The sequence below is a fragment of the Halyomorpha halys genome, unplaced genomic scaffold, assembly GCF_000696795.3.
Source record: "Halyomorpha halys isolate HHAL.00 unplaced genomic scaffold, Hhal_1.1 Scaffold321.1, whole genome shotgun sequence".
Lineage (NCBI taxonomy): Eukaryota > Metazoa > Arthropoda > Insecta > Hemiptera > Pentatomidae > Halyomorpha > Halyomorpha halys.
This window is the reverse complement of record NW_027115809.1, coordinates 1,055,159-1,081,633: the sequence shown is the minus strand read 5'-3', so window position 1 is coordinate 1,081,633 and position 26,475 is coordinate 1,055,159. Positions and strand designations below refer to the sequence as shown.

The window sequence follows — 26,475 nt, the reverse complement described above, 5'->3', positions numbered from 1 at the left end:
TCTCTAAATGGCGCTATCGGGAAGGCTTTAACCTGGACGTCTTGATAAAGCCCTTTCAACAACTTCACTAATCTCCTTCAGCTTTTTCTCAAAGCCTCTAGGCCTTCGATGAAGGGATGATTTTAATCGCGACTCTAAAGTATATTAGATTCTTTCAAGCTGATATCGGTAACTGCTAGGCAATTAAGGAGAAATCTAAATTATAATAGGAATATAAACAGTGCAAGTAACTCATCCTACTCAAGTAGACATAATAAGGATTGATCAAAGCTATTTGTTCCTTCTAACCTGATACCAATATTCAATTGGATTTTCCACACATATTAGTATGAGAGTTATTTTATGATTTATTCGAGCTCTATCATAAAACAAGGATAACTTGTATCACCTCACTATTACTTGAAAGACCTCAAATAATAAAATAATATATATCATTATATTAAATTCATACATTAATATTCATCAGAATACATTTTATGTATGGCAAAATGAGATGCATAGACAGGGGACCGACCATATGACAGAGCAACCCCAGACCGGTCTACACTGCCGTATTGATCAACTACAGGGTGACGTCTTTTTTATCTTCCCAATCTCGACAATGCTCTCTGAGTACTCATAAAAAGCTCATTGCGTAAATTAGAAAAAATTATTATTTTTTATTACCATCTAATAAGTAGATGAAATATTATCCATTTTAATCCGATAATTTTCGAATGGGTTGGTTCACATAGTAATCAACAATAATTATTTAGAAACATTGTGCTTGCACCAATACCCATACAATACAATATTAAAGGGGTAAAAGTTAGGATGGCGTTAGTGATTAGTCAATGAAATTATTGACAAATCTGAACTAAGACAACAAGATCTTGAACGAAATGAATAGATAAAAAAAACATAAAACTTATACATAATAGGGCGTTATTAATTAAAAAAACGATTTTAAACAATTTAAATTTTAAAAATTAACTGATAATTAATATGAAGAAATACTTCAACAAAATTAATATATTAAAATCATGAAAAAGATGGTCAGGGATGCGTTCACAAGAAAACAAAAATAGTTAAGAACTATTTAACTATATTATATTTTTGTAACTATATTATATTATTATTATAACTATATTTTATTTAACTAATTAACTTTTTTTTGTTTTCTTGTGACCCCATCCCTGAATATCTTCTTCATAATTTAAATTAATATAATTATTTATACACACATATATATGTATATAATTTTTTAGCTTCCCTGTGCCAGAGAAATTTATTTAGAAAATTGCACATACTCTATTCAAAACCGCATATTATATGTAAAGTGGAGTTAAACATTAAAACTTGTTATATTATATGTAACATTATATTAAAATAAAATACAAAATCAAATGTTCTTAAAAAGAAATACTTCTCAACCATAAACTGGCAAAAATAACTAAAAAGTAAATGTAATAATTATGGTGAATACATTTAAACAATCAAATTCTATATGCATAGATATCTATGTGTATGTAATAATTAAAGATGTGTGAGTAGTTCATTAAACCAAAAATAAAACACTGTTTGTCAAGAATAAATAAAATAATACAATAAAACATAAGGTTAGAGAAAAAACAATAACTAAAAGTACATAAATAATAAAAATAAAATAAAATAAATACAGTAAATAGGTAAGAAACAAATATTGTGATAGAATAAAACTATCATAAATTCAGTTAAATATACTATTGTATAGTTTCAAAATGAAGAGGTATATTAATATATACATATTTATATATTAATTTTTCAGTATATTGCTATTTTGGATTATAAACGTTTTATGTTCCACCTGTTAACAAATAACAGATTATCAGAAACTTGTAACGTTCTACCTGAACTGAAAATAGTTAGTCGAAACTGAAATCACCTATTTTGGGCAGGCATGTTCCTGAGATGTTAAATCTTCTGTTAAAATTGACTAACTGGTAGTACCAATCATACCTTGACTTAAATTTTATTTTTATTTTCTTGAAAGCGGTTATATCGTTTTTGAATAAACTATGATAATAAAATTAATGGACCCTTAAATGATAATTTTTATCAACTATAATTTTATATTCACATTTAAATTGTCTAACGCGGCTTAAATACCGAATTTTCAAAAACCCTCTAAAGTACGTTTAATCTTGTTTATTTGGATTAAATATCTATATTTCTCTGGTTAATCCAAAAAAAATATTATTAATTAATTAATAAATTTATTATACCAACACATAAAAATGATTGCATTGAACTGATTGTTCGGTATTTATTTTACAATTGTTTTCATTCAAAGACAGCCTAGTAGTTTATATATAAATCGTATTTTATGTTTTATAAAGTCAACCTAAAGTTATTTAGTGAACTTGCTTCTATAAGTATGAAGTTGTCATGACGTCGATTACAGAAAACACCTAATGTATCAACACACCTACGGTTGCATTCAGGTTTTTTACTATACAGAAAGGAGAAAAAAAAACCTAAAATGCTGCGATACTTTATCTATCCATATATGTGTGTTTGTGTATATATTCAGAATAAATCAATATTTTTAAATTTACGGCGATTGAAATTGCTGTTTAAAGTTATTAGATTGGTGAATCACCAAAAAGGTAATGTGCGCTAAACTGATAAGGGGACCACGAGAGGTAGGCCGTGATGTAGATGAGAAGATTAAGTTGAGTTCGATCATATCGCTTTAGGTTCTGATGATCTGTCAAGGGAAGCTCCTTATTATTATATATGAACACACTTTATTTTTTACAGAACTATTGAACGGACTTTCTGCTGTCAAGTTCAATGTTTTTTAAATTGAATATATTTAAAAAAGAAAAAAAAGGAAGTATTGAAACTTCCTAAGCTAAGGAAGTATTGATAATATTAGCCAATCCTCGCTTCCGCCGGTTAGGTTCATCCACCTTCACTTACTGAAAGAATCTGAAGTACAGACTGAATACTGCCAATTCTGCCTGTTATGGTCAAGGGTATGGAGGAAAACGAATATTATTGTTATATTTTATATTAAATATAATAAGTAAAGATTTGTAATATTTTTTTCTCAAGAAATCTACATTCCGTAAAACAGTCAACATTTTTAGCGATATCAATTGAAACCATGCGGTAAAGCTCACGAAGATTAGGAGACAACATAATTGGGTATCACTAAAAAATTAAATAATTTTGATTATTTTTTTCGTTAAGCACCAGATTGTTGAGAAACCATTATAAACACTCTTCTTAGTAGTCACTGAATAAATAAAAACAATTTTTTCATTATTCTGCTCTCCATTTTCGTTACAATTATCGAAACGTAAATATGATCTATGATCACATGATGATCTATTATGACAATAGTGGCTGTTCTTTATAAGTTTTTATATATTAAAGGTAATTCAATACATTCCTGATTAAAATATGCTGCAATAGATACGTGGGTTCAAAATCAAGGATATTTCCTAATATAACCAATAAATGAAATAGAAAACTGTCAATGGGTGAGGATTGTATGATTGATGGATTTAGATGTCATGAGAAATGTGAGACGACCGTGTGTTTGATTAAGTAGAAATGACGATAGGTAATTGTGGCCTAATTGACGGGAGGGAGAGGGGTGGTGAGGTGGGGGTAGAGAGTGGTGGGGACGAAGGGGAGGGGGCAGCGGGGAGTCAGAGCCGGCAGTGAGTGTTCGAACGCCAGGCCGTCAGGATGATCTGATCGATGGAGACCCTCATGGGACAAGTATACAACCCCCACCTCAAGAGAGTGCTCAAGACCTACCAGCTGAGTGCCCCCAAATCTCTGCAAGGGCCGAGCACCGTCCTCCAGGAGGTGGGAAAGGTCGAACCCGCCGCCACACCGCCCCCCGTCCCGGTACAAGCGGTTCCTATTCTCGTTGCCCCCGACAGGAGTCCCAGCCAGCGCTGCGAAACCCTCCTTGAAGGCGAGAGTATAACCTGCTTCCTCGTCGGAGGCGAAAAGCGCCTCTGTCTGCCCCAGATACTCAACAGCATCCTAAGGGACTTCACACTCCACCAAATCAACCAGGTCTGTGACGACCTCCAGATATTCTGCTCCCGGTGTAACCCAGAACAACTGGATGAACTGAAAGAAACGGGAATTCTGCCCAAGACCGCCCCCAGTTGCGGCCTCATCACAAAGACTGACGCCGAACGGCTATGCAGCACCCTGCTGCACCGACCCCTGATGACGCATCGACTTCCAAAGGTGACCCTCTCGTTCAAAGTGTATCATGAGTGCTTCGGCAAGTGTAAGGGACTGTGTATGCCCGAATTTTACGCGGACAGCGACGCGAGGTGCATCGAGTGTCTAGAGTGCCGGGGTCTCATGTCACCTCGCCACTTCGTCTGTCACTCGCACCGGCCACCGGAGACGAGGACCTGTCATTGGGGGTTCGACTCTGCCAATTGGCGGGCCTACCTCCTGCTCTGCCAGGATCAGCCGGAGGTCGAAGTGAGGGAGAAGTTATTGGACCTCTTCAAGCAGCAGCACCTCGAGAACAACATGCTCAAACAGGTAATTGATAGCATCCATTACATTTTCTTATCAGCCTTAGCTCTTATCATTTATCTTGATTGGTTTTACTGCGTCTGAATTAGAGTAGAAGTGCATGTTATAGTTTTTAAGTGGTCTGAGAAAAAATGTGATTTATTAGAGTGATCCTTGAGCGAGAAAAGTTACAACTGCCTGTGTTGTTTGTGAGCCTCTTATATGATACAGGCGCCGGTGCAGATACGCCATCAACGATCTTATAAGTCTCATCTTATCTCCTCTGGTACTCGGCTAATTTCGAAATAATAGCTCTATTATAAAAATTAAATAAAATATTCAATATATTAATATATTCATATCATAATACATTTTGTCACTTATATGAACTGTTTCTTTTATTTTACAATTACATAACGGAATATGAAACATAAAGTGGAACTATGCTTATCTAGGACACTGCAGTTTGAGCGGGAGACTGGTTAATCCAGAGTTTAGAAATGAAAAACATCTGATATTATTTTAATGCTAAATGTAATATATTGATGACTTATATATTAATGTATTATGAAGTTTATTTATTTGACCAAGTAAATATAATATAAAATGTACCGAACTTTGTGTTTTTCAGGACTTAATTCTGTTTATTTATTTGTTTCTACCAATGGTTAGGTGTGATTTACTTTACTATATTTTTTTCTCTAATAGGATATAATGATAGTAAAAATGTCATTAAAAATTGAGGTTATCTTGTTAATTTGTATTTATTATCGAGAAACTGCATATTTATTAAATTTAAAACCACAGGAATGTATCTATTTGTCCATTCCTTAACCCAAATTAATAAAACTTTTAATTTATATAAGCTATTACGTTGCAAATAGATTTCTTTCTTAATTTCTTTTTTTAAATATTGTGTACTGTCATAACATAGAAATCGACAGTTTTTCAATAGCCTATTTCTTTTTTCTAATATGAGTGTATTAGTTTATTTAATAATGTTAAGTGAACTGTATTAGATCAACAGAAAGTAATATTTATACGGTATTTTATCCCTGAGAATGTTGTTTTTCTTTTTTTATCCAAAGGTATCTCTCTAAATGGATACAACCGTGAATTCTATTTTTTTAAATAATTCCCAAACAAATGTTAATTTACATTGGCAAACTTTTAAAGGAACAAAGAAAACATTTTAATAGCATTTTAAAGTTTATCATGAACTTTGATTTGTTTGTTCTTCGAAAGAAATGATTCTGGTGAAGCGATTACTTTAATAACTGAGCAATAATATCTTATATAGTATTCAGGCAAAATTTAGTTACATTTCTATCAATTATTTAATTAGCTAAGATTCACATTTATTCATTTAAAAGAATATTTGGACGAGAAGAGCACCGTTTGACTAGTCCCGATTGTTATCAACAGGCAGTTGTTTTCGGGAGTTAACTAATGATATTTTAAATATCTATTCATGACCTGAGTCAGCTGTTGCGACTTGCTAATGTTTTAAACTGCTATATCAAGGTTTCAACAGGTTATATTTAAAATTCACTTTTTTTTGTTAATTATTTTGAGGTTTTCCTCTAAATTGCTAAGACACTCCTTATAAGATCCCTCGCACCTACAAAAGCCACGGTTTTACGGCCTTTGCAGACGAAGGATAAACAAAAATGGGAGTCTTCCCAATCCTCTTGATGGTCGCCTTTTCCAATTACTGGTACCCGGGAAATTTCAGTGGAACACGGAGGGTTTGGCTTATTAGAGCGTGAATAACGCCAGTAGGAGTTTTTACAGACCCTCTCATACCAACAACTCTTTTTTTTTCTTCTTCCGAAAACCTTTTAGGAAAATTGTACTAGAAACGTGTTAGAGATATATAAATAAAATGATCATTTTCATACGGTCTGAAGGGTGTTAAGCCTCCTGTCGATGTAGGCAATTTTATATGAAATTTCTTACTTTGCCGTATTGAGTTCTGTTGTAATTTTCTAGACTTGGAACATATTTTATTATGGAGGACATATATATACATACATAACTTCTTTATAATTCACGATGTATGCTTTCCCTTACTATATTTTCAACGATATGATGTTAGGTGAAAAAAACTATTACTTTGTTTTCTTGTTTCCATAGTTCTGAATGTTGTATAAGCATACATATGCAAGTGAAAGGGAAAATGAACCGTGTATTTTTAGCCTAAATTTATAAAAAATGTATGTTATATATTAATTTAAACTTATAATATTAAAAAGTGTTATAGAACCGTTGCTCCCCGGGGGTCTTAGCGGGGCGGGTCCGGCGGGTAAGGATTGCCTTTTTCTGTGTTATGATGGGAGGGGAGGTTCATGCCGTATGTACTATGTACTCTACAATATAATGATCGTCTTAATTACTGATATGAAATACGTAGTAGAGGGAAGTATTGTAATTTTTGTAAATTACAAATCTAAATTTTCGATGAAAACAAACGTTTTAATTTCTTATGAGTCTAAGAAGAATATTCGAAACTGAAATGCTCAAATGATATTGACTTAACTAATCATATCAATTTAACATTATGTTTTATTTAATATCAGCTAGATTTTATTCTTTTTTAAATAGTCTTTGAAGGCTTGAATGACGAATTTTTAAAAATCTTTCCTGTAAAGTACATTAACTTTGCTTATTTAAAATAACTAACCCTATTTCATTGCTAGCAATAATAAAAAAAAAATGATTAAATAAAACTGAGAGAGAATTTTATTACTAAAGAAGGAAAATAATGTTTTGTTGTGTTTCATGCTTGTTATGACGTCACAACTTTTTACTATTGTCATAACTACCCTGGGAACAAGAAAATATAGTAGTTGTATTTATTTTTTAACTTAATCTATAATTGGAAATATAGTTTGAGGAAATATTAACATTATGAAGTAGGGTGGAAACTGAATGTTGTATGATTCACATACCAGATTTTCAAAAGTATGTCTAAATTTTTAATTTAGGAATTTATTTGATAATAATTATTTGACTGAATATATTATAAAATATTTATCACAGGACGTTGAAAACTATTATTAAAATTTTTTGAAAACTGAATGTTTTTAGAAATATTTCTGAAACGATATTCTGGTCGCAGACTTTTATTTATTTTACATACGAATGTGTTAACTTGTTTAAAATAAAAATTTATGTTTTGGTGGCAATGCTGTTCTTGGTTTTGTTTTTTTTTTTTTTTCAGTAGTAGTTCTTCCACTTGTTGTGTTGTGTCGTACATCGACCATTTTATTTTTTTTAAGTGTGCGTTTGTAATGTCACATCTGTATCGCTGCAATGAGGGTGGTATTTGCTGGTATCCTCTTCTCGCTAAATATTTTGGTTTCTATCTTTTGTTATTTTTTGGATTTTGTTTTTTTTTCGATTCTGTTTTTCGTATTTCCATATTTGTTTTGGTACTCGGCTTTTTTAGTTTCTCTTGGGAGTTTTTATATCCACTGGTATGATGTGCTCACCGCACTTTGATTTTTTTTCCTTACCTTTTGTTTTCGCTTCGCTCTTTTTTCTCCTGGCCTCCGGTTTTGGGGGATTTTATTTTCTCATTTTAACTTAATCTCATTGTGTCTATTTGTTTTTTGCCTTAATGGTTGTGGGGTGAGTCTTTGTGAGAGCTTTTGTTGTTTCTTTGAATTCGGTTTCTTTTTCTGGGTTTATTCTGTTCAGTCTATTTTTACGTGTCTTGTGGTTTTTGATTGTCTCCTTTTTTTTATTTTTTTTTTTGCATTTTGTTGTGTTTTGTGTTTTTTTTTGTTTTGTTTTTTGCTGTCTTGTCTTGTTTTTTTTCTGCTCCTCGCTTTCGCCGAATTTTGATTTTTTGTTTTTTTATTTATTACTTGTCTCTTAAGGTTCTGTTTTTCTGTTTTGGTTTCTTCCCTTTTTTTTTGTCTTTATTGTTTTTATTTTCATGTATATTTTATTTTTTTCTTTCTTTTCTTTTTTCTATTTATTTCTTGTTTTTTTTGATTTTTAGCGAGGGATTTTTATTTTTTTTATTTAACAAAATTGATCTTATCCCCTTTTTTCTTGTTCCTTGTTTTTTTGTTTTTTTCTGTTGTTGTGAACCTTTGTATGGTTTTCTTGGTGTTGTTTTTTTTTTTTATTTTTTTTTTTGTTTCTCTTTGTATTTTTGGTTTGTTTTGTTCTTTAGCTGTGGTGGTGTGGTGACTGTCTGTTCTATGCTTTGGCCTTACTACATTTTTTTTTGTTTGTCTATATTCTTCTTTTTTGCCGCCCCCTGTTTGTCTTCTTCTATTATTAATTTTTTGTCATCTATTTGCACATCATTTTTTTTTTTCTTTATGTTTGACCTACATTTTTTTTTATTTATTTCTTTGCAAATTTTTGGTGTTTTTGTTGTTTGTGTGTGGTGTGTTTTCTTGTTTTGTTGATATTTGTGTCCTTTTGTCTTTCTATTTACTGTTGCATCTTCGTTTGATCATTTGTTAACTGTTTTTTTTGAGCAGTGATTCTGTGTTCTTTGGCCGCATTTTTTTTTATTTGTTTTTTTTATTTCTGCTTTTTCGGCTTTTTCGTTTGATTGGTTTTCACTCCTTTTTCATTTGGGTTTTCTCCTTACTGTTTTTTTAACTTTTTTTTTTACTTTTTTGTATTTTGTTGATGTCTTGTTCTATTGTTTTTGTTTCGTATGTTTTTTTTTTTTTTTTTTTTTTATGTGTCAAAAATGAGATGAAAGTGTTCGAAACACTGCTTTAAACTTTTTTTATACATTTTATTAGTGAGGAATATTTTATAATTTGTTTGGTATGTAGTTTGCATCTGTACTGAGTACGATATTCTTTTTTAAAACAACATTAACAAAATCCAACATCAAATTTATATAGAATAAAAATAAAATAAAGTCGACAAAAATTAAATCGGTACCCGCTAAGTCACAAAAAACTTATTGGTGTTCAGGACCTTATGATTCAGAGATTCAAGCCTTGTGGAATATTCCAGTTGTATTGTAACAATTATTTTATGTCTCTTACGGAATTTTTCTTTTTTTATATTAATAAAACATTAATACAAAAGTAAAAATTAAATTTAGATATGTTCTGAAATTTTCCCGTTTGTTACTTTTCTCTTCTCTTTAATTCTGTAATAAATATTATTGATTATATTATTATTATTAACTTATGAATTTTAAATAAATTAAAATCAATAACTCATTGATTTACTATGAATATAAATAAATTAAATTACTGTTAAAAGTTACAAGATTAATCCTTTCGTCAACGTTTAGCGAATTAATAACGCTGAGACGTTGGATATTAAAGTTTTCTTAGGCAGAAATTCAAGCAAAGGTTAAAGACCCCAACTTCCCTTCCTTATTTAGTTTTTAATTGCAAACTCGAGTTTTTCAGAGGAAAAAAATAAAAATCTTAACATTTTATTAGAATTCTATCCCCGCCCTCTTCCTTACTAAAATATTCTACAAGGTATTTATTATACCTTTTTATTATTTCGAATTGTTTAAATTTTAATTGGATATAATTAGTTTTATCCTGCCTTTAGAAATACCTCTTTGCCATTACCGGTTATCTTCTGGTATTGCATATTCTTATGAATTTTAATGTTTTGCGATAAATTCTTATCTATTTTAATCGCTATCGATATAAATAATTATTATTGTTTTCAGTTGTGGTTACAATAAACTAAGGCATATCGTTTTTCCGTATCGTACTGTTTACCTATTATCAATCCCAACTACCAGTAATTATTATCTATTTTAGGAAGATAGTCCGAGTGGCGGTACCAAGTACCAAAATACTAGAAAAACTATTTATTGTTAACAACAATGTTTGTATCATGTTTTCCTTTTATGAATAGACTAAACATTAAAATAAATATACAAAGAAAATACAAAAATATGTAAAAAAAAAAAATTTTTATTTAAAAAAATATATACAAAATTAATAATAATAATTTAATGAAGTATACAATGGTATACTGGTGTGTGGTGATAGGTAGATTGGAAGGTAGTTACTTATAAATATACCCAGGTGTGATTAAATACAGAGCGTGTGTAATAAATTGTTGAAAAATACTTTTTAGAAATAGATGTAAATACGGTAAAGAGGTGTTAAAGGTAAAGAGATAGGTAAAGTAAATGTGGTAAACCATGACTCAGGTATAGTAATAAATAAAATGAAATATTTAGAAAATTAATGAAAATCGTTACATTGTAGCCGTGAATCAACCCTGTGAGTTCTGGAGCCCTCCTGGAGTCCACCCAGCCGTTTTTGGAATTTGGCGTTCCAGCGTGATTTTAACCAAATCGAGGTGATTTGGTAAGAATCACGCACAACCTTTGGTCTAGTAACAGTACTTCCTTACAAAGTACTGCACCCTTCACCTGCAAAGTACTGCACCCTGCACCTGCAAAGTACTGCACCCTGCACCCTTCATGGGTTGTAGAGGTAAATATTTTAAGTTAATAAAAATAAGAAATAAACTATAATTATGTACAGCGAAATTACTATTTTTATGAGATAGTTAGGGATACGGTCTGTGGATACAAATAATAATAAGTACAAATACAATACACAAATAAGTAAAAATTTATCAGCCCCAACGTTTTAGCCCGAATTTCAGGCCTGAGTCTAATTCTAACGCAGAGTGAATATTTTTTTACTGCGTATAGTAAAAAAATTAAAACATGTATAGTAATAAAGTGAAAACTGTAGCGTATAGTAATAAAATGAAAACTGTACATACAGGAAAATACACTTTAGAGAAGTAATTAATGATTTCGCTAACCCAAGTTCAAGAATACTTTTTAGTATTTAACTCTCCAGAAACCTTTATTTTGTTAAAAATAAATAATTCCTTATTTCCTCATCTATATAATTTATTTATTTACTCCCTAATTAATTCGGAGAGAATTAATTACTTTTATTTAATTCTTTCCAAAATGCGTTAATGATAATATCAAAACCAAAATATCGATAGTGTAATGTATAGTATCGAAGACAAAATATCAATATTTAAGCTAGCTTCAGTTTAAATCCTCTATACGACGGTGGATTAACATTTTATTGTTTACTTTCAATTCAGACAACATTGCACACCCATTCCAGTTGCTTTTTAGCACCTCTTCAATTACTTCTACCTCGTAATATAATTTATTCACTTGCATTAGATGTAAATAAATAAATACCTACTCCACTTATTAAATATAATATAAATTAAAGTAAAAATCTAAGAGACATATTGAGCGAGAGTTGGGAGTAGACTGGCCCGAGACCTTTATCCCAGACAGCAGACCTGACCCACTTCTACCAGCCTCGATAATGGCAGGTTTCATTCCTCCCTCCACCTCCTCATAGCTCAGCTTTCCTCTCATTTATAAATCTTATTTTTATTCTTTATTATTAGTAATAATATGCTAAAGTAATATAAACTGCAAACAGGGCTTGTTCGTGTAGTGGTATATTCCAAAGTTTCAATAAATTGTATCAAAGAACTTCTCTACTAAGTACCTTATAATGGAAACCCTCCAGTTTAGACAATTTTCTAAACAACGTTGGTTTAGAATGAACATAGTATTTGTTAAAATCGTTTTTTATTTAATAATGCGTTAGGTTGTGACCGTGTAAATTATATATGGAAAAGATAGTAAGGGGTGTGGTCAGTAAAGAACACAAATAAATAAAACTAAGTTTATTAGTGCCAAAGTTTCAGGCTGATTTTCGGACATTATCAGAACTAAGTACAAAAAAATATATAACAACTATAATGAATAAAAGGAAATGGAGGATAAGAAAAAATTAATAGTGGAAGTAGGAAGTGGACAATAAGAAGATAAAAGAAATATTTAATTAACAAAATCATGAATTTTTTTGTTCAAAGTCTCTTTCTTTTTACCGATATCAATAATAAACTGTTGAATCTATTTTGAATGGCCCCCTACTTCTCTTTTCATTTTTGATCTGTATTCATTTTGGGTAACGGGTCCTACTGAAATTTCCTATTGCACTACATAAAAATTTTCTCACATTGATATATACATCTGAAGACTTTTTTATCATATAGTATTTCTCTGGAACACTTAAATATATTCCGACTACTTTAATTTAGACAGTCGTCATATGGTCTGTTAAATGCAAACATCCTGCTTCAAGTTCATTACGTTGTGGGTCAGTATTAAAGCTTAGGCCAATTTCAAATAATTCTCAATTGTCAATCGGAACATGAAATCTATCAATTAGTTATCTCAATTCCTCATGCCTGAGCAATGCTGAATCACTTCACAAACTTTGATATAATAGTCATACCATATTAATTTAATTGTAATTAATTCATTAAAACACCGTTTAATGAATTATTTAACTTTTTTTCTTACGATTGTAATAAAATGGCATTGAGAATTTACATATATTCGCTTCATGTTTACTATGATACTAATTTTATTTAATATTTTATTCATGCCTTTAATATTAGTCTAAATTATAATTTAATATTCTTAATTTTAAAAAAATCAGTTTTTTTTAAAAGTTAAAATATATTTTAATTAAATACAGAAAAGGCTGTTTTAATAAATAAGGATAAAAATAAATGTTACAAAAAGCTATGTCCTCATTTGCACATCAAAGAGTTACAATTTTTATCTTGTAAAAAAGTGTCCCTTTATTTATTAATTTTTTTTTTTATTTACATGACTACTTCCTCAATTCGCAAAATCTGTTTAAAGGTAATGAGGAAAAGAGGATTTCAAATCCGATGAAACAAATTAATTAGAATATATAAAGCTTCCTAATTTATCAGGTGGATGTTTATTTCATTATATAGCAGTAAACGTTTTGCTAAATATAGGTACTGTTGGGATCGTCATTTTAATGTTACATTATGGCATGATTAATTGAACGAACGAATGAAAAGTAAATTATTATTCAAGTGATAAGAAATTATAATAATTAGAGTTCAATTCCGTCTTCAGATGTTTGTTGGCTCAAACCAAGCCTGGATTAAACCAAAATGATTCCATGATATGGTCATCCAGATTACAAAATTTATTTTCCTGACATCTTTGAGTACTTAATATAGAAATAAATGAAAAATGATTATGCTGTTTAATATTTGGAATATAAAAAAAAAATTTAAGCTTTTACGACAACTTTATTATTTTTATTAAACAAGTAATGAATTACTTCTTCAAAGCCTATTTACTTTTTTTTTTTTTCCGTACCCTCCATTGAAAATAAGATGATGTGGTACAATGATGTCAGTTGAAGTGTGCTGCCTTCTTCTACCCATGGGTATTTTAAGGGCTTTGTCGAGTGTACACTGTGTGTACAGAATCCATTATTATTATTATATTATTATTTCGTTATTTTTTTCAATTCATCGAGAAAAAAATAATCATCGAGGAAGTAAATGATATTGATAAGGAAAGCAAATTGATAACTTCTCTCTATATCTTTGTTTCCTTGACATTAGGAAGGTTTTTAATGGCATTTTTGCACGCAGAAATATTCAAGGCTCTGAGGACAATAGGAATAGAGAACAAATATATTAGTATAATAATAGATCTTTATAAGGAGATGACAGCATGTATTATGACTGAAAAGTAAGAACAATGCATTAATATTGAGTGGGGTGTATGGCAGGGTTACCCGCTATCCCCAATTTTGTTTGTTCTAGTGTTGGAGATGGTGTTCTGGCGTCTTGGATGGGAAGAAGTAGGCATCAAAACAATGGAAAATGGCTGAGCGAAGTGTGTAAAATTAATAACCATAATTTAGCATATGTTGAGGAGTATATCTATTTGAGTCAGTTAATATCATTCACGGAAAGATGAGCAAAAGAGGTCCAATGGAGATTGGCACTCGACTGGAATAATTTTTGGTTCCTCTGGCATATCATGAAAGAAAAAATAAGTATTGACCTTAAAAGACAGGTTTGTGGTCTCTTATAGTTGCCAAGCGTTGTCACTGACTAAAGCTCAGGAGAGGAAAACGGGTGTGACAAGATGATATTGCGAATGTGAGAAAAAGGGACCGAACAGAAAATGCTTGGATCCAGAAAAAACAGGACTCTCTGGCATACTGACAAAGACAAGACTGAGCAAATGGAAATGGGCAGGACATCTCCTTCGGTGGGAAGATGATAAATGGTCAAAAATGACCACGGAAGGGAATCCATACGACCTTCAAAGAAGAAGAGGGCGTTAAAAGAAGGCACATGGTTGTCTAGAAGGAGAAGTGGAAAGAACTCGCCTCCCAATAGGGCTGGTCACCCCGGGAAGTGCTGCCCATTACTCTCGAAAGGGAAGGCCTATGCAGGAAAGGATGCAGAAAGATAGAAAGAAAAGAGAAATAGAAGATTATGTTTTGTCAATTAATATATATTTTTTCTCTCTCTTCATTAAATGTGAATATGTATATTGTATTTTTTATAATTTCAATTTTGGCCTAAAAATAATACAAACAAATAAAAAGCTATTTCATTTCATTGTGTTACATATATTTCTTTTTTACCAGATTGACCTAGTGGACCTTAATTGAAGTTGTTATTGTAACAGTTTTTTTTAATATAGGTTCGTGTAAAAAAATACATCCTAAATACTACCTATTCACAATGTTATAATTGTTGAATAATTTCAATTATTACAAAACAAATTAGTAAGAAAAATAATATATTTAAGAAATAATAACTGACTTCTGTACTGAAAAATAATTAGATAAAAAAATAAATAAATAAAATTTATATATTTAAGTATATTACTTTCTATAATCACCAGTGATGAAATTTTTACTATCTTCAATCTTACTTCTCAATACATTATTGATTTATTTAATTTATGTATCACAAGGATTAAAAATCCCCATGGTCCATAGTTTAAAAATATTACTAGGTCCAATGATAAAAAAAAATTATTCTCAGATACCATTTTACAATCCTTATTTTAATCATACAAGAATTCCTTGTACAGTTTTGGTTAATTATTTCTAATTAATCGGCTGAAAATACTGTGGTGACATTTTAAAAGATAAAGAAAATTACCATCTAATAAAAAATAAATAGAAAGGATGGAAAAAAAAAGAAAAAACAAAATTTACTCTTAAAGAAGTAAAGAAATTCAATAAGCATGTAATAAATAAAATATTTTAATAAATTTTATTGTTATAATAATGGTTCTCCATTATGGTATCATTAGATTGTTTTTAATTAAAAACAATTACCATCTTATAAACATATAAAATGAAAAAAATAAATATAAAGTTAATATAAAATAAATAGAGGTTCAAATACTTTGCTAATATATGTTTAAAGATTTCTATTATATTTTTATGGTGATCACTACGTCTATAATGCAATCGACTAGGCTTAATTTTCTGTCATAACGCGGGCATTCTTCAAAGATATCGACTTTTACAGTTCTTCTGGCCATAAAAGTCATTCGTCCAAATTATCCAATGACTTTTTCCCCGAACTTAAAAAAAAAAGTTGGCAAGGTTCTTAATATGTGTCATGGAGTTGTTTCTGACCGAAGCCTTGCCAAATTTCTAGTTGGAAGGAAACCGAGAACGAAATAATAGGTTTTTAAATTGATTTTATTACATTTCCCAAGCTAAGTATTTTTTAATTTATCCATAAAATAGAAACAAAAACGTTTTAGGCTTACAGTGCCAGGATTTAAATCTGGTATACATTTATTGTCTAAATTAAGAAAAACCACGCGTATTTAATTCCTTAAATTTTTACTATACATTTATTATATACTTCAATTAACTATATTAATAGTTCCAAATATATTAAACAAACCTTTGACGCGATATCGCTTTGTAAGCGACAAAGCCTTGGGAATGAGCTTACCTTAATATCGGTTTTTGAGACTGAGTTCAAGACTAATTTATTCATGGTGCTGCTTAGTTATCTTCGCGTGGCTGACCCGTCCCGCAACGAACCTTTAGGGGCATTTCCACGTGGCAGATATCTGTCGTGGGAGTAATCACATATCACAATAATGCGAGAACGACAAATTGATAGCTCAAAAAATATTAATTTATTTTAATTTAAATTTTTATTACATATAGTAGTACAATTATCTCATCCTTCATTATTCTATATTATCTCATGTTTCCTAAAATGGTCACGTAATTTCTTAATGATAAATTTTAAATAAAATATTACTTTGTATAATGGAATATAATAGCATATATTCTTATAATAAGTATTTATTTATTTTTTTGGTTTTCTATTATGAATAAAAAATAAATTTCCTATGAGAGCTTCTGTTACACTCTAATATATAGCTCTAATAACTCAAATTTGAAAAAAAAAAAAAAATTAATTCTGTTAGTTATTTTTATTTCCCTGTACCCTTCAAATTAGAAACATAATAAGACAGATTTTTGTTTTCCTTTGTTGAAATTTATATTCTTTGAGTTAATGGCGTCATCCTAGAGTGTTTCAAATTTTCCAAAATAAGCATTAAATATGGTATTTAACGCTCATTCATCGCGTCGGCACGATTATGTAATTACAACAATTTAACGGGCGAAAACATTTGCTTAGCTATATATAGTCAAACGTGATTTCGTACAATCTTGAACAGTTTTTCCTTGAAAATTGACAACAAAAAGCGGGACAAGGTTCGCGAGGAGGAAGCGAATACACCATGACTTTTGAGGCCAGCAACAATCCTTAGGTGGAAAAAACTAGTTCTGCACAATTTTGTCTTTTTCTTCTGGGTTGGTGTGTTATATTTAGCACGGATTGGAGACTATGCTATTTTTTCGCGAATACATCTGTTTTCTGTTTCAATAAGTTAGGTTGAGGAAACGTTTCTATTTTTTAGAGTATATTAAAAACTAAAATCATGTTGTGAAACTTTTGAATGAAACACACTTCATCTTTACTTTTTAATTTTTAATTCATAAAACATGGTAACCAACAAAATGAAAACTTTTTTGTTGTATTGAGGATAATATCTGGTACTTTGCTGCAACAAAATTATATTATGTAATTATTAAAAAAACAAACTTTTAATTGCTGCTACACAAAACCTTCTTTTATATCTAAGTTCTGCTTCATATACCATTCAAATAATTTACACACTAAGTTGTAAAACATTACATCTGACATGCAGTGTGATTTAAAGTACTTGTTGTATTTAACGTTACAGTAGCTTCACCGCCGCTACATGCAATGTAACTACAATGTACTATCGCGCAGTACCTAGCGCGACTAGGCTACCACGACAGTAGATACTGTCATGATAATAGAAATGACCTCAGCACTTTGACCTATCGGTAACTGCTGCAGTAGATATGTTACCATGTTTACATTAACACGAATTTGTTTTCTGCGGAATTTAACTAAACATTTGTTGATTCCCAGTTATGCATTTTGTCCGATTACCACATACTCCACTCATCGTTGAAGAAATAACTGTTAAAAATTTACTTTTGTTAATTATGTAAAATGATGATCATGCCAAGAAGAACAGATATCTTTTCGTATATTTTTAGAAGTGACTTTGATCAGATTTGTTTAATATATATATATATATATATATATATGAACCCATAGTTCGAGTATTGAGCATAGCCATCACCAAAATAGCTCTTATCATCGTTATTCCTTACATTTAAAATATCAAATTTAATTTTCTTATCATTAAAAATGGCCGCCCGATACATCTTTGGCAGTTACCATGGTTTACCTCTAACTAGCTTCATGGTTTGACCTACCATAACTTGAATACCTATATCTTTTTTTAAAATATATATATATTTCCTACACACTCTTTTGAAAACATGTGAAATTAGCTTTAAGGAGTCAGATATAGTAAAAAACTTCAATTAATAAAAAATATCAGATATCATGTTTTACGACCAAATGCCTCATTTATAAAAAAAAAATAATGAATTTTAAATAAAATTAGGTCATAAATTTTTATTATATAAATTAGGGTTATATTCAATTATAGCGAAATACTTGATGTTTTATTGGTTTAATCCTTTCAAAACTCCCAATACTCGACCATAGATATAAATAAGAGAAACGCCGACCGGGCTCCTTGGAAACATAAACCACACAGGTGCTAAGCGCACCTTTCATATTTTATATATAATCTAAGGGAAGAAAAATCGATACCTGCCCCCTCACCGGTTAGTGGGGATATAAAAGTTGAGTGCTGTGAATTTATGTGTTACTCTTCCGCTCGCCCCAGCCGGTAGCGATGCGGTGTGCATAGAGGATGGGTCCCGTATTGCTAGGCCCTTCTTTGACTCCCAAGATTTATGTCTTCTTATCTAACTTTAAGGGAGGAAAATTAACTATTTCCCTCTTCGTAGGTAAAATATGGTGGCAGTAGGTGGAAATTCTTATGGATGAATAAAATGGGTAGATCTATTAAATTTTAATGTAAATTATAAAATTTTATATATTTAATTTATATGCCATTCGATGTTTTTTCTAGAGAAATTTACTATCATTGTAAATTCAGTTTAGTATCGGGAGGTGAAATGAAAAAAAAAACGGACAAGTGGCGTTCTTGCTAGAAACGTTTCAGACTTATGGATTTTTTCTGACTCATATTTTATTTTAGAGGTACATACCGTACAGCAGGGTGTTTTTTTTTTTGCAAAATCGGTTGAGTAATTAAATCCGCAGTCCATAAGCCCCCGAGAAGACGAAAATTTACTTCAGCCCAATTTTTGATTTTTTAAAATGAAAACTGTATGCGGTTAAGAATCAAAATTGATAAGGAATAAACATTTGGTGGCTGTTCCAAAAGTTTTTAAAAATTAATTTTCGAGTTCGTTCGCGTAAAAAAAAAATTGTGCGTTATTTATGATAAATAATAAACATCGGGGGTCACGGTAGCAGCGTGGTAACGCGCCGTTGACCAACCCAAAGGTTACGAGATCGAGTCCCCGGCCCTACCTGGGATTTTTTCAAGCATATAAATATGCAATACTCACTCACAACCTCCCCCCGGGCATTTGTGAGGCCCGTAAGCCAATGGGTGGCACTCACAAAAATAGGCATGGGGTGACGAACCCACTCTATGAAAACCACGTCATGAGACACGCGATGTATTTCCTTGCACCTCTATGGTCTCTCGCGCCAATAATAATAAACATCGTAATTAATAGTTTTCGAGACATTTATTAACCAAAAATCTTTAGTGAGTGAATTTATTTTGGAAAAACTATATTTAAGGAAATATTAGACCTACAGACATCTGTTAGCATTCTCTTACTAATTTTCCTCTTTTTTTTTTTCGGTATCAACTCCTCTTTTATTTTCATTATCTTACATTGGCTGGGTAGGAACTGTGGCTTATCAGACGCGAGGCAATGCTGACCATACCATTCCCTAAAAATAACCATAAATAATCATTTATTATCGTAATACCCTTAGTAATACGTATTATAGAGATAATTGATAAATTTAATACTAGGAAATGGTTAAAGTATAGATTGATTTATAAAATAATTAGTTTCCAACCACAAATCAATAACTGGGAAGTGGTTAAGTAGAGATAAAATAAAAAAAATGATTAGTTCGCAACCATCTCCGATACTGGGAACCGTTGCGTGGCTATGACAAAGATACAATCGATATCTTTGTCCGCTATTCGATGTTTATCAATTCGATTAATCGGCATTTGAATACAAGTGAAAGCACGCAGGCAAATGAAGTTTATGATCTATAATTGCCTCCGTAGCCGGAGCGTTTCAATTAACATTACAGAAGGTACGGCATTGTTTGAGAAGGTACGCTCCATATCAAAGATACATCTTGACAGTCGTAATGAAATTCCTCCCGTGCGTAGGATAGTAAGAGGAGTCGTATAACAGTTAGCTACGCACATTCTCCCTGATGACTGCCTGCGTAATGTAATATTCAATGGGAACCTAAGGCACAAAGCATCAACACAACATTGTAGCTCTTGTTAGTTTTACCTTATATCGGATTCTATTATCTTCTCTATTACACTGTATACCGTATTGCTGCTACAAATGAACAACAAAAGTTTTAATTATTCAATAATTAACGTGAAATAACTTGCTGGTAGTTTTTATTAAAATATAAACTTAAAATAATTCTTGCCCTCCTGTCCTACAGTATCCTTTCTAAATACACCACTAATGCCTGTTGAACAGATTCGATACTTAGGACTCCATCTTGACAGGAGACTTACTTGGAATCCACACTCAAGACTGAAACGACAAGAAACTGCTCGTAGATTCCGATTGCTACAACACTTACTTGACAAACGCTCTAAACTTTCCCATTCACTTCAAAAAATTAGTATACACTACGATAATCAGACCAACTTGGACATATGGAATTGAGCTCTGGGGCTCCACCAAACCATCAAATTCTTCCCGCATCCAATCCTTAGAATCCAAAATCCTACGTAAAATCCTTGATGCTCCTTATTACGTCACAAATAAACTCATTCACAAAGACCTTAACATCCCATTCGTTGCAGATTTGACCCAAAACAGATATGCGTCTTTTCATTCCAAACTCCTTAAACCATCCTAACCCATTAATTCTTAATCTTTCATCCTTAACAATCCCTGATAATCCTCAGAGGCGTCTGAAAAGAAGATGGCCACGGGACCTTCTAATTTAAATTAATGTTTGAAGAACCACCAACGGGTGGTTTCTTCCCAATATTTTCAAGTGTATATGAAACTTACTACATATTTACCTATTGTATTATTTTGTACAGTTGTAAATTACATTAAATAAATAATTTTAAAAAAATATATGATTCTACTTAGAGATATTAATTAAAATTTGATGAAAATTTTCGTTAGTAAAATTATAGACACTAGAATCAATATGAAGTTTAGGTCGAAATAATAATTAATTTGTCATTGGATTGTGTAAGTTTTGAAGTATAAATTATACGAAATTCGAAGCTCTCGATTTAAATATGAATGACCATTATTCATGGTCGGAATGAGTTTTAATTAAAATTCGAACAAATGAATTTATTATATTGGGGCCCGGAAACGCTAAAGGAGTGAAGAAAATATGGCCGTTAAGGAATGAATTGTGATGAGCTAGCAGGTTCATTATGCAGAAAATATAAAACTAAGATTAAAAAATAAACTAAGATCCGAAGGCCACAGTCCGCTTGCCTTGTTTTATTTCTTGACTGAGGCAGTAAACTCTTCTCCCGATCCTACTTGCGTTCCTCTGGATATAGTGCTCTTCGGGGACCGTCTGGAATTGTCGGCTGACCGTCGTAAACCGGATTCGGGGTGGTTTGCGATTTCGTGGAGTTCGTAGTCCTTGGCTGCTTCTTCACTCGACAGTGATGGTGCAAGTCGTCCAGATACCTTCATTCCATCTTCACATTTTTATGTAAATGGTTGCAAAGCTAAAGGCAGAAAGATTAATTGCTGACCATATATAATATATTGTAAGAAGATAGTCCGAATGGATGTAAATGAAGATAAAAAATAGTTTGTCGTTACTATTTTGTACCCTCATTGAATGCATACTATCTTCCTACAATTAAGTTTAAGATGTACATAACTCTCAAATTCCATCTTTTTTAAGGGTGATAACTTAAAATAAATAATAATAGAAAACAAAAAAGGGTTATTTAATTTCATTTTCACTATCCGTAACGTGAAAACGTATTTCTACTTCTATAACTATGGAAAAGCTCTAATCTTCAAACAAAATAGTGGATTATAAACCTTCTGACTTTTCGAGCATTTTTTTTTTATTAACAAAACAAATAATAAAGTATTATTTACGTTAAAATACATTTTAGGAAATTTTAATAAATAAAATGAATATTTTTTAATGACTTTAATCATCTTTAGGTTCTTCGTTAATTGTTTAAAAGTTAAAAGCTCCTAACGACTCGATTAAACTTTTAATTTTAATCTTCTTTAAAAAAAAAATCCTTATCTTTCTTTACTGTGTGTTCCCAGAAATACTTAATACTTTCTTCATTTATTCTCTCTGTTCTCTTTTTCTTTGTTTTATGTTGTAATAAAAATAATTATTACTTTTTATAAATCCTTCTTAATGAGAGTCGACCGACTGCAAGGGAATCGTTTGAGTCACTGGAAAGAACAAGTTTTTTTTTTTTTAAATTGTCCCTGATTCCACCTACCCATACCGCGAGCCTCTTCCAGGGTTTTCCCGAAATAATTTAGGAATAGTCATTCTACTTCAACTCAACTTAATTTAGAACCTTACCATCTCAGATTTTCAGATTGTAGGATATCCTCGCCTTTTCTTAGCTTTTGCTGAAAACACGGCATTTGACAGTCTAATTTTATCAGATGATAATGTACGATTTCCGACACTTATCTACTTTTAATCTTTGTACAAAGATGGCCCCGGCATTTTCCTACTTGTACCAACTGGGTTTCGCTGCTAAAAAAGATTGGAACACTGGCATAATGTATCAGTGTGAGATTCAGTCTTCGATATGAAGTTGGAATTCTTACGTTGTAAGCCACTGTACCTCAACCGCTTGTAACTGAGATACGTTTGAAGGGTGGCTCAAAAGTATCCTTGGGGTATGCAACAGTAGTTACGCTTTCTTTAGTTGCATTAGGGTTTTAAAAAAATCATTTTCTTGGAATTCTGAATGCATCCTATGTTTTATGGTAATTTTATTAAATGTGCACATTCACAAATACCATTGACATCGAGTAGCAGTTTCTCCGAATGCATCAAATACGGTAACTACCGACCATCCAATCGGTTAATAGTGGATGGAGCTATGGCTAGACCGACGTTGGCTTGGTAATGTATGCAGCTTGCATCTTGATGCCCGGGGCATGCAGGTATTGATCCGATGCACATTACCCCCACTCCTCCCGCCTATGCAACGCTAAATCACTCCTCTAAACCTCCGCTGAAATATTACCTACTCCTCCCCTGGGGGAACTCCTGGGGGGTTAGGAGCTGTAGTTGGTACGTCCTCGTCATGGTAAAGGTATGTTGCAACTTGAGGAATTTTTGTTACAGCTGTTGAAGAATGCATCTGTTATTATTACACCACAGATTTTCAATTTAATATCAATTATTGAAATCAAACATGTTTATTCCCTACAGATAAAAAAAAAACTATTAATGTACAATTGAAAGCTATTGCTGTGTAAAGCACTGGCTCCGATTTTCCAAGTTCTAATTTTTCCAAATTTATAAGTTTTCAGAATTTAAAAACTCAAAATTCTAAACCATGTAAAATCTTTCTTGATCAAGTTCCTCAATTGTGACGTTGCATTCTTAAATCAGCTAAACTCCATTTTTAGTTGTTGTTTTTTTTATTGGATTATTTAACAATTTTGGTACTAAATTACCTATCACAAGGTAAAATAGTGTATTCTTAAACTATGAAATACTATTTAGTTTAACTGATATTGAAAGAAATTCTTTAATATCGTAATAATTTAATACTAAAACTGTTAATAAAACAACAAAAAAAAATATTAAATGTAATTTCAACGCTAGGCCCTAAGGTATCCTATAATAATATTTCACTACCTCTGCGAACAGATACGCTGCCTTGGAATAAATCTGGTAAACGACTAACTTGGAATAGTAAAATATTGAAAAGACAGTGAATTTAATGGTTTACACAATTACAAGGAATAACAAGGCCTATTTGGAATGATAGAGTTGAGTTTTAGAGCACCACTAAAAACCATTAAATTTCTTTGTCACATATAAAATCTTCCATAAAGATCTATGTAGCCGATCTAGCCCGAACCTACTATTTTCTAAGCTTCCTTTCTATCCATTACCTGATAACCCTAGGACTAGGTGTCTCGGGACCTTTTATTGCAGACATTTTATTGGAGTGCTTACCAATGGTTAGTGTCTTTACAAATCTTTTGCATGATCATAGTTCATCATATTTATTTGTTGCATTTTTATGTGTAAATACATATAATCATGTTGCTACTCACAAAAGTTCCGATCGTCCTTGGTATTCAACGACTGTAACCACTATTCCGACTTTTTTTCTCATCAGTAGCTATATTTTTAAAAGAACATTTGTTGAATGATAGCTTTGAATATATAATGATTATTTTTATCTGGAAGTAGTTTCCTTATGCAATTTAGATGGTATATATTCAAGGAATGAGGACTGGAAGGACGAAAGCCCAGGGGCCATGAAACTAATTTAATAATAGTATTCGGAAACGCTGGACCCTATTCGTGGGAGATTACAGTAGTAGTTATTGGGGGAGAGATGTTCCAAAGGCTGCTATCTGTCTGGATGTTATCTCTAACACGGCGATAGCATCGCGTCCTGACAGCCGCTTCAATAGTTCTGCAGGAATAACAGGGTCCGGTTGACAATGGGGCGAATGAAGAAGAAGAGAAAAGAAAAAAAAATCCATTGGACCAACCCGACGTGAAGGGTAAATTTCCGAGGGCAGTAGGGGTTGACCGCAGAAACAACGGCGGGGGACATTGCACAAGGGGATTTCGCAAAGCTCCAACAAGGACGAATCGAGGCTCCTTTATTTTTACACTTCTCCCTCCACGCTTAGTAATTACAAACTGTGTCTTGGACGTTTCTCCTTGCTGTTTTTCTGCATCAGGTATTTTTTCACACTCGAAAAATACCAAAGAATTTCGATAATATTTATCGTTTAAATAAAATCTGGATGACGATGTAAGTAGAAACAAGTGTTTGGTACTAGATTTTTTTTTCAGATCTTAATCAAACACCTTTTGGACCACAATAAACCCACATTGTTGAGTATAAAAAAAACTCCTTCCTAACCCACGTTATTGAGTTGTTATTTTCATATTTACCAATTATTCCTTTAGTCTTATATAACTTTATATTTTATTTCTTTCATTATATTATTTTACTTACCTATTCCATTCATTACTTATATTTTCTTCCTCATTTATTTTTCCATAGCTTTAATTTTAAGTGATTATTATTCAATTAAAATATTAATTTTTTATTCCTTTTGGATTATATAACTTTATATTTCATTTCTTTAATCCTGTCATTTTAATTACCTAATTATACGTTTATATTTCCCACTTTTTTCATCACTTTATTTTAAATAATTTTCATTTGTACATATATTTACTAACTTGATTTCCATATGTATTTTATTTCCTCTTACTTAATTTTAATATTAATTTTCTCATACAGGCTTTATCTTTTTATAATACTTAAACTATACATGTCTTTCAACTCTATTTATCTTTCAATAATGTTAGTTATTTTCTAATCATTCTGTGATTCCTCTATTATTCCTACTATTATTCCTCTATATAGTTCATTATGGTTGTTATCTTGTCTTTTGTTCTTAGTCCCGATGAAGGCTTGAAAGTCTGGCCGAAATGTTGGCAGTAATAAATAGTAATAAAATGCACCCCAACCTTTTTCTCCTCATTTCTATATAACTAGAGTAAACTACTAACTCATCATTAAAAATATATAATTATATATATATTTTTGCAAAAAAATTATTATGTACGCATTCCACATTTCTGTAATGTCTCGGTCCATTCTGCTGACCATTTTTCTCTTCATCCCAGTCACATCATTAAAATATATATACTAATACATATACAAATCCTGAAAGTATATGTTACAATTTATTCAGACATTTCTGGATATCAAAATAAAATATAAGAGCTTTGAGAAAAAAATGACCTAATAAGAAACAGCTTAAAAAAAATTAATAACAAATACTTCCTAGAGTTGCATAAATGAAAATAAATTTTAATAATGTGCCTGAGATGAAGAGAGAAACGGGCAAGAGATAGCGTCGGAATGTTGCAGAATTGCAGAATAAATCGGTTAGAAATAAAAAATATATATTATAATACAGTTTTATATAAAATAATGTGGTACAAAAGATTTTTTCCTCCATAATTTTGATTGATACTTGATAATCTCAATTATATTACCACAGCAGTTAACTAAATATA

General features: G+C 31.3%; 1 protein-coding gene across 1 annotated transcript in view; it reads left to right on the top strand.

Moving 5' to 3' along the window:
* The first annotated feature begins 3,685 nt into the window (after nt 1-3,685).
* Nucleotides 3,686-26,475, top strand: part of Snoo (Sno oncogene) — a 240,681-nt gene continuing 217,891 nt past the window's right edge. Inside the window, exon 1 of the mRNA XM_014421471.2 lies at nt 3,686-4,548. Within this exon, the coding sequence (XP_014276957.1) occupies nt 3,733-4,548 (816 nt within the window). The 5' untranslated portion in view covers nt 3,686-3,732. The remainder of the gene's footprint in view (nt 4,549-26,475) is intronic.